Consider the following 16,911-nt stretch of genomic DNA (forward strand, 5'->3'; position numbering starts at 1 on the left):
ATTACATTAATCGTCAGACACCCTTAATATCCACACATATATATATATATATATACACTCAAACCTTAATACAAATACATGATTAACACTCAGTTGAACAGTAGTTTTTTAAGTGTTTTATTCCAAAAACCTTCAAAATAAGTTTCAAGTTCAAGAAAGTAGAATAAGCTTAGACACAATGCAAAGCATCATATACAGACGGATAAAATACATTTTATATATTGCAGACAAGCCATGGTGGGTCTTACATATGTACAATACTTATGTAAACTTTTATGTACACTCTTTTTACATATACAAAACACCTTTTTATTTTCTTTGTATATATTTATATATAGATTTATTTATATAATTTTCATAGACTCCCCACTAGCATTTGTACTACAATAATGGGAAAATTACGTGTCAAATTCATTTTTTTCCATTTTATATTACAAATGTATTTTCATAAAAATATATCTCTGTACAAAAATGTTTCTTTTTTTCAATTTGTTAATGTTCTTTTTTTTTAACAACACTACACAGTTCTCTTCTGTTCATGTTTCTTTCATTGGCCTTTGACATGATCCATCAGTCTTTGCGTTTTTGCCGTTTGTTCAAGAGCCACATGGAGCTCACTCAGGTGCTTTTGAGTTGCCATGAGAGTTGGCCAGTTCACATATTTTCTTAACTGTTGCAAAAAGGAGAAAAACATAGATTGTGGTTTTTTTTTTTTTTTTTTTTTTTTTTTTTGGGCTGGTTGCAAAGGAGAGCACACAGAAAATATTTTGTGCTAAAAAGCATTTCTTTTGACAATGCCGGTAAACAGCAGATTTTCAACTATTGATAATCAAAAAATTGAGACACACAGTGAAATTAAATACATTCAAACAAATAACCGGTCCTTCAACAACTAAATTTTCTTAATAAGTAAGCCCACATCTCCCTTGGGTCCCTCTAAGATGGAGTCACTTGAACACTTCTTTTTTTTTTTCTCTCTTTGAGAAATGGAGCTGAATTATTTCAAACAGCAGTGAGAGTTGCTTTGGCACAGTTGCCTACAACACAATGAAATACTGACAAAAAAACAAAAGACAGTCGAGCCCGCATATGTTGCATTGCATGACTTAAAGATTGTTCGGTGCATACAGTACAAACTGTTGCATCAGAAACAAAAAAATTGACAGCTTTTAATCGCATCCTCAAATGCCAGGAAATATAGCGAACTTTACAGGAAGTAGAGCAGAGGGTCTGTTTCATTATAGAAGAGATGGTGAGCTGAAGAGAGCTGTGCCTTGCTGATAACAAAAATGTGTCAAGGATGGACCCAGTCTATGTCTTTAAATATGCAAAGAAAACCAGGATGGTGCCAAACACCTCTTAAACCATAACTCCAACTTCTCATATAACTCCAGTGCACTTTCTTGGAGAAAACTTTGCGGAATAACCTAGAATGTTACAAAATAGTCCGACATAGATAATGTAGTTTTCAAGAGGCAAACACTCTGTTGATACTGACGGTCTTTGCATTACAAGTAAAAGTGAAGCAACATTGAGAACAAAAGCCTTAACATGATTGTGTTCTTTGGTTGAATCTTTATAATCTCCCCAAAATATGCTACGACCAATCCAGCAAAATAAACACGTAGGTAAGCACAGCACTGACTAAAGGTGGGCAATTTACAAAATTTTGCTGGTCCAACATTCGTCAGTGGCCTGGGCACCTTGCCGCCATCGTCAATCCATCATTTTATTTCAACCACACATCACTTTGCCACCGCTATTTAAGGACTGACGAAGATGGGCATCCCGTCAGTAGAACTTGACACGGTCAGTGACGATTACACTGACGGACGAAAAACCCAATTCCGTCATTCATCATTTATCAGAAAAATGACGTCCATCAGTGACAAACTGATGGACTGATGGAATGCCCACCTCTGGCACTCACGTTAATCCCTCCACATTAAGACCCTACAAATGAACAAAAAGGCAAAAAATAAATAAAAAATAAGCTAAAACATCACACAACTCTAGAAAGCTCTGTGAAGAACTTACCGTTCCTTCGGTAGGCATGTAACAATTAACACATTATGTTCAGAGAGCTATGCATTTTTAAAATTCAGCCAACTGGAGCCATCAAACTACTATAATGAGGTCATGACAAGGCACTATGATGAACATAAAGTGCTTATTGGAAAGAGGAGAGGGTAGAAAAATACGGAGGACAAAGTTTCTAGTCGACTGAGCCCTTGTGTTTACACACAAACAATCATTGTATTGTATTCTGGTTGTCACAATTGATTCAAATACTGCCATAGCCTTCAATCTGGAGTGCAAATGTAACCTGCAGTCTACTCACACTAGTTTAGTACAATCCCAATTAAGCCTATGAAAGGGCATCATTATCTGTTAAATATTTGCCGGAAGAAATGTAGGGGAAAACTCAATTAAAAGCGACAGAGTCTACTTGAATGAATGAAAACATCAAAAAATATTCAGAACAAAATTAGAAAAAAAGAAAAGGAAAAAAAGAACCCCTATACAAGTTCGAGAACTGAACAGAAATGCCTGCTTCGATAACGTGGGTTCTCTCCACTCCCTGTGAAATCTCCAAGGTAATTCAATTGTTTCCCTTTTCCATCAATTCACGAGAAGACCTGGCAAGGGGCAATATTCTATCTGTGGCGTTGCGATAAGTGAAGGCTGTAAAACGTAATAACATAGTCAAAGCAATTACCAGCCCACAGCCACAAGGATTTAAGGAACATTACAGTGATTGGTTTCAAAAGGCTAGAATTTGAGGGGAACTATGCATGTAGCTGATTATAAACACTTCATTAAAAGCCTGTTTGTATGGATGCTGATTCGTTACCTCCGATGTTTGTATGCGTTAAATCCGATTATAGAATTGCAGAATAGGTGTTACACACGGCTGAGCCTGTCATTGGTGAAAGGGTCAAATGGACCCTACTCAAATTCCTCAAAAAATTCAAACTGAAAGTCAACAGCATCCGCACATGTATGAAAGGTTGCTAAGACGTTAAATTGCCAGGAGCACGGTGACAACCCAGGCATAGCAACATAGAAAAATAAATAAATAAATCTCATTTGTTCCTTTCATAACCTTCTCCAGACAGCAAACTATTTCTTCATTCACGATGTTGGTATTTCATTAATAGGACAAGAAAGGAAAACAGCAAACTGACTTTTTTTTCAAAGCTTTGACAAAAACAAACCTATTCATGGCAAGTTAGGAAAACAAACTGCACATTTTTCCCAAGGGAACAGCCAGGAGTTAGCTTACAGTAAAGACCACAATGTAATCCATCTGACGTTAATCACTAGTGGGGTTTCTGTCCAATTGTTTTGAATTTTTAAAGCGTGTTTACTGAAAATGCGCAAAACCCACATTTGCGTAAAAAATCTTTTGCAAATTTTGGGCCCCTTTCCATCTGTTCTTCTTTTGCGAACATTGATGGGGGACTCCACACCTGTAGGTGGCGGTATACACCATATAGATGGGATCCACCAGTAATTTAAAAGAAGAAGGAGAAGAAGAAAACCAGGAAGCGACTGTGCCGTGCGATGGCATCATATGAGTTTGCGTTAGTAATTCTTGATAAACCATAGTTTCTTTGCTGTTTTCCGTCTAAAATTGCATTAATATTCGCTTCTTTAATTAATTCCAAAAATATTTCTGGTTTGTCTTAGATACCTTACTTTATTGTCCGCCATTGCTTTGTGTGACGTACTATCTGGTCAAAGAATGTGACATGTGTCACATTTTCCTTTTTGATACGCTTCAAAATCCACCTCCTCAAAGCGTAAAATTTTTTGGGCGAATTTTGGGCCCTTTTTCAATTTTTTGGTGTTTCCATTCAATTACTTTTTTTATTCCTTGAAAATTCAAATAAAAATGGGTGGATGGAAACCCCACTATGACTGCCAAATGCCTTTAAATGAACATGTCTAGATGTTGGAACAGTGACAGTACAAAAGAAAAAAAAAAACACTGCATCCTGTACAGCAGATATACGATAGAAACAATGAAAATGCAATGTTTTACCTTTTTATATTATTTTCATAAAATGAAAGAATTTTTAGTAACCAGATCGATCATGTGGAATTCAAGGAAAATTGAGGCAAGAATGGAGCGCACCATTTGGCTGCAACCAATCGATTTCAACTAGTATGTGGTCTCAAAAAGAACAACATGACATCAGCACTGCCTCCTTCTGCTCAATACTACACTGAACTAGAAAAAAAAGAGTTGAATTCAGAACAGTTAGAGAAATGAACCCATCCTATTTAAAATGCCATCTCAAAAACAACGAATTAACTAATTGTTAATTTTCCCCAAGGTCGGTTAAGGAATTATATATCAACCTAATACTTTTTAGATTGCGGTTGTTACCGGTTCTAAAACTGCTTTGGATCTTTGGAAACAGACGTGCTCTCAAAGTAATTCTCCATTGATGAGATTCAGCTTCTTTTCGACTCAAGTCCTTGTGAGCAACAGAGTGAGGAAAGTTGCATCTGGTCTTTATGGAAAATTTGAGAATATCATTTCTTGTGATTCGAAGAATGAAACGAAAGCCGACGTTGTAGAGTGATGAAATTAAACTGAGGGGTCAGGGTGCAGATACCAACAAAAAAAATAAATGCACCGCTTCGGTTCACTAAGTGGTTTTTCTGCAGCCCTTTGCACTCTCAAAACCCTCCACTGGACGCCTTCGCCCAGCATGATAAATTCAACACAAAAGTCATTAACAAGCTAAAAAACAGTAGGGGCTGAACGTTTGTCTGCAACATGGCCTTCGCTGTATTTTAAATCCCTCCTCTGGTGGTACAGACTTGTGGATGAAAACCTTTTAACTGCCTCAGAAACAGATGGTTGGGGACGAATAGGCTTCCTCATCACAGAACGCAAGCGCCATAAAGGATGAACGAAGATATAAACAAACAAATGGAAACCATAGCAAATAATGAATGTCTGCCACGAGGTTGACTTGTATGTTATCACGAGTAGCAACAAGTCTCGAGCACAAAATTCCCTTTGGGTTTTTAGGCGGTAAGGAGAGCGGTCACAGCTTTGCTTCCAGCATTACTTCCTCTTGGGATGTTTCCTCAATATGTGGTAAGAAGTTATCCAGTCACGAAAAACATTTTGTTGTTGAAGGTTGCGGCGTTGTTTCTTTTAGAGGAGCATATTTTTTCCACTGGAGTTGTTTCCCGACTATTTTGCAGTGAATTAAATAAAGTTTGTCCTGCCCGGAGGGATGTCCTTGAAGATCGGGCGCACCTCTCCACCCTTGATTGGAAGATTGATGCAAAATGGGTGTGGAAAGAATGTAAAGAATGTGGCGAAATGAAAGAAGAGTTGGTATGGGGCATGAAAAAAAATTCAACCAGGGTAAGAATTTTTAGGAGTGATGCAATGATTTGGAAACAAAAAATAAATAGGAAACAGATTATTTTCTCAAATGGCACATTACATTAAGAACTTCTCTGGATCCGCGTTGCACGGGTTCGTACCTTGAGTTGAAACTGTCGCTATACGGCCGTGCACACTGTGCTGACTGTGAACTCCGTCTCGTTGGCCATGATGTCAGTAGGCTGAATGTTGCGGTCATACATGGGGTTCTCGAACGTAGCCCGTCCGTTGGTGTTCTCATGGCCCACGTAGCCATTGAATGGGACGTTGGGTCTTCTTCTGGAAGACGGCAATGGTGACGATCCGATTAGCAAGCATACAGATGGTTCCAAAATACATTTATTGTCCCACAAAACAAAAAAAGCTTTATATTTTTGTAAAGTATGTATCAACAGTATGTCTATGTAACCCTTGCAAAATATGCAAAATATTTTTTTATTTCTCTACCTCTCTAACATTGTCATCGTTATTATTTTCTTTCTTCACTGATTGCTTAGGTGGAAAAACATTATTTTGAGGCATTCACAATTTTAGCTTTCACTAGAATTCAACAATTTTCCGTCAAAGCTTGTAACGGACTTTTTTTTTTACTTGAGCAACATTTTTGAAATATTGTCAAAACATCGCAAAGACTGTTCTAAGCTTTTTTTTATATCCTTGAATCGAATACGTCTGTCAAATACAAATGTTAAACAAAACAATTCTCAGAACTTCTCGCTAACAGGTTTAGCTCTGCTTACGAGCGCCACACTCCCGCAGCGTTGGTTTGCGAGGCAACTTGAGCAGGGAATTTAGTTCTGAGATGATACAACTAGTTGAATTTGGCTCTGCGACGCGCGTAAATTACTTTTGAGTTCTCCAGCAAGCATCAAGCAAGTAAATCAGAAAGTAAAACATACCTACAGTCCATGTTTGTTCATCATACCCGTACCAGTTATACTATATATATATATATATATATATATATATATATATATATATATATATATATATATATATATATATAGTATAACTATAATAAAAATAATAATAATCATAATAATAAAACCTGTAAACTCCACCCCTTACCTATGCTTGTAGAGGTACAGGGCGAAGCCTGCGATGATCATGGCTATAAAAGGCACTAGGATGGCTGCTGCCACTGAACTGCTGTTGGAGGCAAAGTTGTAGGCTGTGTTGTCTCTGCTGGGATCTAAACTCTCTGCAAGGGAGCGATAACATTGTGTCATTAATTCCCATTCAATCGACTGCGAATTTAAAGAAACCCAAATGAACAAAAGGGAGATTATCCTCCCCAAACTTTGCCAGTAACTTCAGTCAAAAATCCAAGGGCAATAAACCAAAAAGGAAAGAAATATGATGATTATTATGGTTGGAGGGGTGCTGCCAGTATTGTCGAATTTACATAATAGGTTGAGCAGACAAGTGACCTTTCAAAGTTTATCCTGGTGCTTTACTTTAACCCCCCCCTTTGGGAACGTCAAAACCCATTGTCGTAAAAATCACTCTTAGTTACAGGCATGCACTACTTGTAAGGCATTTTCTAATTTAGAAAGGTGTGTGTGTGTGTGTGTGTGTGTGTGTGGCAGCGCCAACAGAATGACAGCCCACCTGTTTGCTATTCAGCCCCTTTCTGAAATAAAGCTCCAATAAAAACAGGTGACAGTTGAGAAGGAATTCAATTAGGGGCTTATGCTGTACTTGCCAATCATACCTTTGTGTGGACACGCACGCGCACACACATGGCATTTGTCCATGGCTGATTTATAACAGCTTGAATGCAAGCATGCGAGCGTACTAGCAGACTTTCAACTTACAATGGCATTAATAAAGAATTGTTTGCTCTACCTGTTTTTACCTGATCTGTTTTTCTGTCTGCCCGAAAGCCAACTATATATATATATATATATACAGGTATGTGATTTGACCAAAGTGAAATTATCTGAAAATTTAGCCGGGGGTCTGGGGGCCGCTGGCACCCAGCTAGGTCCCGGAGCGAAGCCCCCCGGAGCGAAGCCCCCCGGAGCGAAGCCCCCCGGAGCTCATGGGTTTTCCGTATTTTTAAGTACTTTCAATGCACTCACATGACAAAGAAATAGACAAAACAACAGCATAAATTTTCAATGTATATTGAACTATCCCATATAAAATGGCAGTTTTAGTCAACTCAAAATCAGTCACATTCAAAAACATTGGACTGCCTTTGCTTTTAAAAACTATCACTGAGAATATCATCATATCTAACTAATGTGATTACTAAGTTAACACATAAATAATGTTGAAGAGTTCAAATTTCATGAACAAATAATTGTATCATGACCAAATGAAAAGTAACTCATATTAGAGCATACCACAAATGTCTTTGTTATAGCAGAAGATGTTATCTGTCGGAGTCATGCGCATACACAATGAACTACAAAAAAAAAAAAAATAAATCGGAATTTTTTTTTTTGGGGGGAGATAAAAAAAGCGGAATTCCGCGAATTAGCGGAAAAATCACATCCCTGTATATATATATATATATATATATATATATAATATTTATTTATTTTCAAGATGAGCTTTCTTCATCCCTTTAATGTGAGCAAGGAACTAAACGCGGTGTGGGAGGGGCTGGAGAAATAAATCTTTCTTGTGTACACGTTGCACGACTGTAGCAGGCTTCCAGATTAATGGAGTGGTGCTGGAAGGATTTGTTGCGGCAAAAAAAAAAAAAAAACACGTCTTGGAGTATTTTAGGTCACAGACATGAAACAGAATACACGATTTAGGGGATAACGCAAATCTTCACCTAGAACCTCCAAACTATGTGTCAACTGCAAGATTGTGTTGACAGAGCGAAGAGACACAACGACAAAACAACGAGCGTGTTTTTGTAGCCAAAAACTGAGTGCAGGGCACAAAGTATACTGATTATTTGTTTGTTTGTTTTTTCAGAAGTGGTAAGCTCACTTACCCAGTCTCTGCAGACCAAACTGCCCAAAGCCTTTACCACGGACAAATCCTTGGTACACAAAGGAGTTGGATGAAGAGATGTAGGACACCTACCGAGGGAGACAGAAAGCAAGACAGAAACATCCAATCACATCCAAGCGCTGCAAAAAAGACGTGCGCCATTAAAGTGTCGGCTTCTGGTGCAGGCGGAAGATGAAACATATTTTTAAAAAAAGGGGGGGGGGGGCATGTCATGAAAAGTTGTATAGCCACACTCAGCCTTGCTAAAAGTACATCGCATTGGTTTGTAAATCAGAAAACAGCATCGTGTACTTAAACCAGTGGTTCTAAACCATGTTGGATGAACTGAACCCCACCAGTTTCCTATGTGCATTCACCGAACCCTTCTTTATTAAACAATAAAATGTTTTTTTCTTCTTCTTCAAATTTGAGACGTATAGGCTTTACTGGTGAACAAAATGAACAGGGAGAGTAGCCTTTTCATAAAATCTGGCTCTCTTTACCTTGAATTCAGAAAGTGTTATGTTCTTGTATTCCCCATCTCCATGCAGCTGAAGGAAGTGTTCGTTCAGTTTTGCAAGATGGCTAACTTGGCATCGCAAAACATCAATTCTGTATTTATAGAGCACAACAATCACCGCTGTTTTCTTAACATAGAACCCAGGGGGTGGCAGATACAATGAAAACAGCAGAGGCTCCAGAATTGAACCCTGTGGAACACCATACGTTCCGTTATACATGTGAGTTCATATTAAACAAATTTGTCCTACCAATTTTTTTTTTATGCTCGACACAATACGAAAGGATTACAATAATAAAGAAATCACACTACGTACCATCACAACAGCCACAAGTCAACTACTGAACGCGCCACATTCCCTGCTGCACGGATAAGGCAAGCAATGTAGCGTAATCACCTGCAGCCAATGATGGCCGAGCAGCGCGTATCGCCACAAAACATTTGAGTCGGGTGTGTGTCGACCTCCGCCAAAAACCCTGGGGTTCGCTCGAACCCAGGTTAAGAACCACTGACTTAAACCTAGGTAATAACGTTTTGTGTTGTTCTTACGTGTCCGTCTAGAGCCCAGTTGTCGATTTTGAACTTGTTGACAAATATCTCCACAGGGCCTCGGATCTGGTGAACCTGAAGGAGCAGCTGAGCTTCTTCTCTTTTATATGTGCCTTCAAGGATAGTAGACAAGAAAAAAATATTCAGTGAGACATTCACATTTCACAACACTAACAATTAGTCTAGTACATTCAAACATTGGGGGGAAAAAAAATAAACCACAAACAGGCCAGTATTACATGCGGCATATTGGAGATTAATGACCAGATAACACCTTCTAAATATTGCGCAATCAGCATTAACAACATTCTGCCAATATTCTGCAACAATACTCAATACATCCAATAACGCCACCACTTTCAAATGCATGATTTTGTGTGTTGTGACAATATCAGGTAGAGAGAAGTGATGAGACCTTGCTTTTTTCCTAATGCAAATTTGCATTTTAATGATCACAGCTGCACAGCAAGTATGCCACAGGGAAAATGTGAAATGTTTTCTGTTCCATAACTGCAGCAATAATCGACATTATAGAGGGGCAGCAATGATTTCTTGCTCCTTGTCCTCACATGAAATGATCAGATCCGTCTGTTAAGGTACATGCCGATGAGGGGGGAGTCAACGAGTTCAAATACAATGTAAAAGTCGGGATGAGTATGTTCAGCATTTTTTTTGTTTTCTGGGCTACCGACCAGCGAGTTTGAGCTCCACGCCGCTGTGGTCAAGCAGTGTTCCGTTCACCCGGTTGCTAAAAGACTCAAAGGCAGTGATGCTGAGCATAGCTGGCTGCTTCTTCCCCAAATACTCGTAGGATCCCCTCCAGAGAGAGTTCTTTGCAAACACCCCACCGGGAACTGAGAAAGGGATAGAGGAGGCGGGAATGACAAAGAGCGACAGGCAGAAAAGTGACAAAAGTTATGACTGGAACAGATGGGATGTCAAGTGGTTAAAAAAAAAAAAAACATGCTGAGGAAGAAAGAAATCCACTGTGCAGATGATAGGTACTAATGAAGTATAAATAGAGTTCCCCAGGACTGATCATGTGATCGGAAATCGTGGCCAATCACATGATTTTCAGCTATTGGTATTGGCTGAAAAAAAAATTCCCCGTAATTTTTTAAGTCAATTATATATATATATATATATATATATATATATATATATATATATATATATATCACAGAAATCACTATATATATATATATATATATTTAAAAAAATTATAATAATTTAAATGATCGGGACATCTCTAATTATAAACACTAGGGATGGGCGAGTACCGATAACAATACCAATGGGGTGATACCGGGCCTTATTTCAAGGTACTACTTGTGGCTGTTTTAAAATCAGTGACTAGGAATTAGAAGAATAGAAAATGACCATTAATGCCATGCAATTTTATGGGAAAATGCTATATAAGGATAAATAGGTATTTCTTTAAAATGATCTGTCATTGTTTTTTAGGGAAATTTTATGCATCAAAAGTATTGGTCGCATCAATATCGGAGTTGAGTACTTGTACTGGTATCAGTCAGGAAAAAAAGTGGCATTGAAAATCCCTAATAAACAGACACCTGGAAAATCTAAATATTATATAAATATTTTTAAAAAGTACATCAAAATGGATAAAATAACATTACTATACAATCAATGCTTCTTTATTATATTCATATTTGACTTGAATAGAAGAAAATACAATATTCTACATTGGGACTGTACACACTACACAGAATTAGATGAAGAGGGGAACAGTGTATATGCTCCTGAAAAAAACAAAAACAAAAATCTTATCTTCTAAACCAGAAAACAGCTTGTCCTACCTGGTAATTTGGAAGGAGGCTCCTGCACTGTTCCCACGGGGCTCTTCCCGCTCGGACGGTTATCGGCTGGGGAGTATAACAACATAATATCAATTGAAGAAGACATTTTTGTAAACAGGGCATGTGCGGGTGTGCCAGGATAATGTAACTTTGAACACATAAACTCAAAGGCGAGACCATTAGCGTACCCCAGCGGTGCATTCGGCGAGCACCTATACCTTGCGACTGGACCCGACTAAAGCATCAAAGTCGAGTCCCAACTGAGCCACGGCTCCGTTAGTCACAGTTTTGCAGTTCTGAGAGACATTTCAATAAAGGTCTCGCCGCTCACAAAGGAGCACAGGAGAAGTAAACATTCGCCCACACACTGTCAAGCAGAAAGGGTATGTACGTACTAAGACAGGTATAGAGACGATAGTTTATTAACTATAAGACTTTGAGTAAACATTGCCAATAAAAAACTCAAACTTTTTCAGCCCTTTTTTCTTTATTAGGTGCCACTTTTTGACCTGGCAGTCCATCACTGCAAACAAATGTAGTGTTAAACTGCAATTCCATCTAACGTTCGTTTTGAATGGGCATAGCGTTCTGAGCCGGCGCTAGCATATCAACACTATAATTTCACTTCACAAGGTTTTTAAATACGTTTTTTAATGCCATTCACTCCCAAAGACGTATTTATATGTTTTTTTAACATTTATTTATTTTTATGCAAAAACACACACAGGCTTTGATGCAGCTTCTGACAAGAGATGGTGGCTTAAAGCAATGGTAGTTATAAAAAAATAAAATCAAATAGACCACCAGGTGGGATCAGAGTATAAGAGATCAGCCAGGGCCATGTTGCAACAAGCTCTTTTTGCCAGTGTTTTCAACAGGTTCGTAAATATTGATGAAACTTAGCTATATCCTAATGCTAATTTCTACAAAACTGAAACATACAAATATACTTATTTTCCTGATGAATGAAGAGACTCTAATCTTTCTTGCAGCAATAGAACACAATATTTTGTGGGCCTTGGAAAATCAGTCAAAATCCAGTAACGCAGCGAAGAGGGTTGCTTCAGTGAAAATTGCTGGAAGTGAATGACTTAATAGAAAATAGCAATCAACCAGACAGATTATTACTATCAAGTGTCACCGGCTCTTATTTTTACTTTGATATATTTAAGCAAACACTTGCTAAGCTTGCTTTCTGTGCATGTGTGCAGAGTTTAATTGTGTGATGGATGGACCTTCCTACCTTGGCATGTGTCTGACTATAAGCAGCTGCTAACTGAGGTATTTATCAACATTAGGCCAATCTGCTGCTTCACCCTCGAATACTGCTTCGGTCGTGGCCAAAAATAGAGTCGATAAAAAGTATACATTAGAAATATTAGATTAGTTGTGTGGGGAATCATGCAGAATTTTGGTTCCATCCTAAGCACACATCAAAACGCTTATGAAACTTTTGAAGATGTAAGTAGAAATGAGAAGAGTCTTCTAATGGAAAAATCATGAGACTATTTCTACCTGCACAGAGAGGTTGCTTCCCAGTCCAGCTCCCGTCAGACTTGCAGGTCCTGTGCTCTGATCCTCCGGCCAAGTAAAATCCGGGCTGGCACGTATAGATCAGCGTGTAGCCAAGGGATGGCAGCTCAATGGCTCGCACGTCCGATTGGGCTGGCAGCTCTGGCTGGCTGCAGTGGTGAGCTGCAGACATAAAACGGGGGATGAGGTGGCGGAAAGATGGCGATAAGGATTGAGGGAAGATAAAGAGCAATAGTTCACCACCAGCAAAACATTCATTATTATTATTATGAATATTTTTCAAATGAGCTAACCTATGCAATCAGGCTGAAATCCACTCCAAGTGAGGTTGGGCAGACATGTGCGCGAAATAGATCCCTGCAGTAGGTAGCCTTTCCTGCAGCTGAAGAAAACCGTGCTGCTGAACTGGAACCCACAAGGATGGGAAAATAAAGTTCATGTTAGGTAGGATGTTCCAAATAATGTACAATAAATGCCTTATAAAGCCTACTATAAATGTTGTTATTCTGTTATAGGAGGCTATAAAGCAACAGTCAATTGCACCCTCTTAGAGTTAAGAAGAGTCTCTTTTATATTTAAATTAAGTCTGAGCACTACTGCCAAATGCCATTTAAATAAGTGCAAAATAAATGCTAATTCTGACAATTTACTGGATCACAAATAACTTGAATTGTACAACATGACTTTAAACTAGTATTCATAAGTTACTAACTGGCAAACATAGTGAGTCATAGTTGTATTGATTTCCATTATTTGGCAACACAATACAAATAGGTTTTTGGATGACTTTTTCTGCACTTTCACTCAGTACAAATGCACTAAGAACATAAATTGGCAGCAATTCGTCTTTCTGGATTGCCTTTAAAATAGAGAAATTAATCTTTAAACACTAAATATATATTTATTTGTGAATTAATTATGTATCTGGTACCTGATAGCCTTGACTGTTGTTCTGATTACCAAAGAGGGGGGTGCCCGGGTCCGTGCAGGTGGTGTGAGTGGGATCTGTAACAAACAAAAGTTAATATTCATGTCACGCACAACAATCAAATATTTCATCACAACAAAATTGAGCAGAATCTTCAGCCTATTGTGAGATGCCTGCTGTGTTATATTGCTCACGTAAGGTGACTATACTGCAGTTCTCGTTTTTTGTTGCACAGCTACAGTAACTAATAAAACCAAAGTTTGCAGTGGCTCACTCTTGTTTTACTAGAACCATGTTGAGTGGATAGAAAAAAAAAGTCAACACACACCGTTGTTTTTGTGGTAAGAAAAAATAAAAGAGCAGTGATGTGTTTCCATGTTGGAATCAGGGCCAGAAAGTTAACAAGATCGTATCCCCAAAAAAAATCTTCCAAAACACAGCTAATCGGCAAAAGAACACCACTCATGCAGCAAAGCATATTGTGATGGCAGTATCATCACCTGCAAGTGTTTTTCTTCTTCTTAGTCAAGGTGAAGTTAATTATTAAATGTACCAGTTATTAGCACAAATGTGTTGCGGTTCTGCTAAGAACTACTCTTACTCTGAACACAGCCACATCCCCAGCTACAAGAGGGTGTGCTCAGTTGTGCAACTACAGCAGTTGTTTTTCTTGAAATCGGTTGTTCTCATTGCTAACCTTTCTCTTCACGACAGGTTTTGAAAAAAAAAAAACACGACTGGGACTGGGTGAGGGGATTTTTTTTTTTTGAACTCGCTGAAAGCTGTCGTAAGTGTGAGCGAGGTGGAAAACACACACAACTTAACTCATTTGCTCCAAAAAACGTATAAAAACGTTCTATTTTAAATATTGCCATGGTCCCAAAAATGTATTTATTCAAGTTTTTTTTTTTAAATTTATGCTAAAGCATAAAGAAGGCTTTGATGCAGCCTCTGACCTGAAGGGGTTGCTTAAAGCAATGGTAGTTATTACACAAATACGGCCAGCAGGTGTCTCTTCACGACAGGTTTTGAAAAAAAAAAAAACACGACTGGGACTGGGTGAGGGGATTTTTTTTTTTTAACTCGCTGAAAGCTGTCGTAAGTGTGAGCGAGGTGGAAAACACACACAACTTAACTCATTTGCTCCAAAAAACGTATAAAAACGTTCTATTTTAAATATTGCCATGGTCCCAAAAATTTATTTATTCAAGTTTTTTTTTTTAAATTTATGCTAAAGCATAAAGAAGGCTTTGATGCAGCCTCTGACCTGAAGGGGTTGCTTAAAGCAATGGTAGTTATTACACAAATACGGCCAGCAGGTGTCTCTTCACGACAGGTTTTGAAAAAAAAAAAACACGACTGGGACTGGGTGAGGGGATTTTTTTTTTTTGAACTCGCTGAAAGCTGTCGTAAGTGTGAGCGAGGTGGAAAACACACACAACTTAACTCATTTGCTCCAAAAAACGTATAAAAACGTTCTATTTTAAATATTGCCATGGTCCCAAAAATGTATTTATTCAAGTTTTTTTTTTTAAATTTATGCTAAAGCATAAAGAAGGCTTTGATGCAGCCTCTGACCTGAAGGGGTTGCTTAAAGCAATGGTAGTTGTTACACAAATACAGCCAGCAGGAGGCAGCAGAGTATAAGAGATCAATCAGGGCCATGTTGCAACCAGCTCATTTCACCAGTGTTTTCAACAGATTTGTGAATAATGTTGAAACTTAGTTATATTCTAATGCGAATTGCTGCAAAATGGAAACAAATACAAATATACTTTTTTCCTGATTAAAGAAGATAATCTACTCTTCTGGTAGGTCCCATGTTTGTATAGCAATAAAACGCAATAGTCTGTGGGCCTTGCAAAATAAGTCAAAATCCAGTAAAACAGCTGGGAGCGAAGGGGGTTGCTTCAACGAAAATGGCTGGGAGTGATTGAGTTCAAATGTTATATACCTATGCAAGAGGGTTGCGTTCCACTCCAAGTGCCATCATATTGGCAATACCTCCTGGTAGAGCCCACCAGAATAAGAGGGGGAAAGCATGAAAAAGAGACTGAGGAAAGGTAAGTAAAACCTCGGTCTTCCCTCCTCCCTTGGGCAGGCAAGCCTGGATCTCCACAGAACACAGCTGCAAAAACAAAAACAGAGTAACACACTAAAACATGTTGGGATGTAAATAAATGTATTTCCCCAAAGGAGTGACACATGACAGATGCTATTTATTGACTGAAAGAAATATATGCAAAGTATTGTCATTGCCACTTACGGAAGCACTGCGGTTTCTCGCCACTCCAATTGCCATTGCCTTGGCAAGTCAACACGGTGGGCAATGACAGCTGGTAACCTTGGTTACAAGAGTAGCTGATGCTGGAGCCCCAATTAAAGTCTGTACCAACCACTTGTCCATTTGGAATGACTGGCGGAGGACCACAGACAATTGCTACACGTAGGAGAAGCACATTGGATGAGTTCATATTTTCTAAATTGAATAATCCATTTGTATTTAATCAAATGTGGAATGTCCTGAAATACAGACGCTCCCCTACTTACGAACATTCGAGTTACGAACAACGGTGCATACGAACATGTCTGCGCGCATGTCAAAAAATGTTCGGAAAGAGATGCTGTAAGTTCGATTTTTTATTGCGCACCTTTTTCCGAGTACTGTAGTGCTTCTTTCCGCCGCTAATACCGACGCTTGGCGCTGTGAGAGCTCACCCAGCATTGGAGGCTCAGCAACGTGTCGAGGAGGGGGAAGAAGAAGAAACGCCTGTCGCTCATAGATAAAGCCATCGCACTTTTCGAGCAGCAAGACCCAAATATTGAACGTTGCACAAAGGTTGCAAATCAATTGAATGATGCCATACAGTGCTAGCGCATCATTTATGATGAAAAAAAGAAGAAAACTGTGCAATCGTCGTTCGATGGCTTCTTTCGGCCAGTTTCTAGTAAATCCTCCAAGGAAGATACTCATCAACCCTCATCTTCTTCTCTGCGACCCTCAACTTCTTCCTACATTGAAGTTACGGAGGAGGAAGTAACTTTTGAAGCCCATTCCAGCGACGACGAAGAACCTCTCATGATATAAAATCCTCCTCTTCCTCCTCCTCCTCCTCCTCCATCAAATCATACATAAATTATAATACAAATTATAGCACTGAAGCAACTTACGAACAAATTCACCTTACGA

General features: G+C 38.6%; 2 protein-coding genes across 3 annotated transcripts in view; both read right to left on the reverse strand.

The window, feature by feature from the left end:
- The window catches only part of col9a2 (procollagen, type IX, alpha 2), a 117,136-nt gene extending 111,480 nt beyond the window's left edge, over nt 1–5,656 (reverse strand). Inside the window, exon 1 of the mRNA XM_077549516.1 lies at nt 5,518–5,656. The gene's annotated coding sequence lies outside the window, so the exon portion shown is untranslated. The remainder of the gene's footprint in view (nt 1–5,517) is intronic.
- csmd2 (CUB and Sushi multiple domains 2) overlaps nt 3,401–16,911 on the reverse strand; it is a 197,389-nt gene continuing 183,878 nt past the window's right edge. For both annotated transcript variants that reach the window (XM_077549513.1, XM_077549512.1), the window contains 12 exons: nt 15,988–16,161; nt 15,676–15,849; nt 13,725–13,798; nt 13,087–13,198; nt 12,776–12,955; nt 11,261–11,326; nt 10,133–10,294; nt 9,441–9,553; nt 8,373–8,460; nt 6,485–6,617; nt 5,518–5,695; nt 3,401–5,293 (listed from right to left, as the gene is read on the reverse strand). In XM_077549513.1, the coding sequence (XP_077405639.1) occupies nt 5,536–5,695; nt 6,485–6,617; nt 8,373–8,460; nt 9,441–9,553; nt 10,133–10,294; nt 11,261–11,326; nt 12,776–12,955; nt 13,087–13,198; nt 13,725–13,798; nt 15,676–15,849; nt 15,988–16,161 (1,436 nt within the window). In that variant the 3' untranslated portion in view covers nt 3,401–5,293; nt 5,518–5,535. The remainder of the gene's footprint in view (nt 5,294–5,517; nt 5,696–6,484; nt 6,618–8,372; nt 8,461–9,440; nt 9,554–10,132; nt 10,295–11,260; nt 11,327–12,775; nt 12,956–13,086; nt 13,199–13,724; nt 13,799–15,675; nt 15,850–15,987; nt 16,162–16,911) is intronic.

This window comes from Vanacampus margaritifer, chromosome 17, assembly GCF_051991255.1.
Source record: "Vanacampus margaritifer isolate UIUO_Vmar chromosome 17, RoL_Vmar_1.0, whole genome shotgun sequence".
In the NCBI taxonomy this organism is placed as follows: Eukaryota; Metazoa; Chordata; class Actinopteri; order Syngnathiformes; family Syngnathidae; genus Vanacampus; species Vanacampus margaritifer.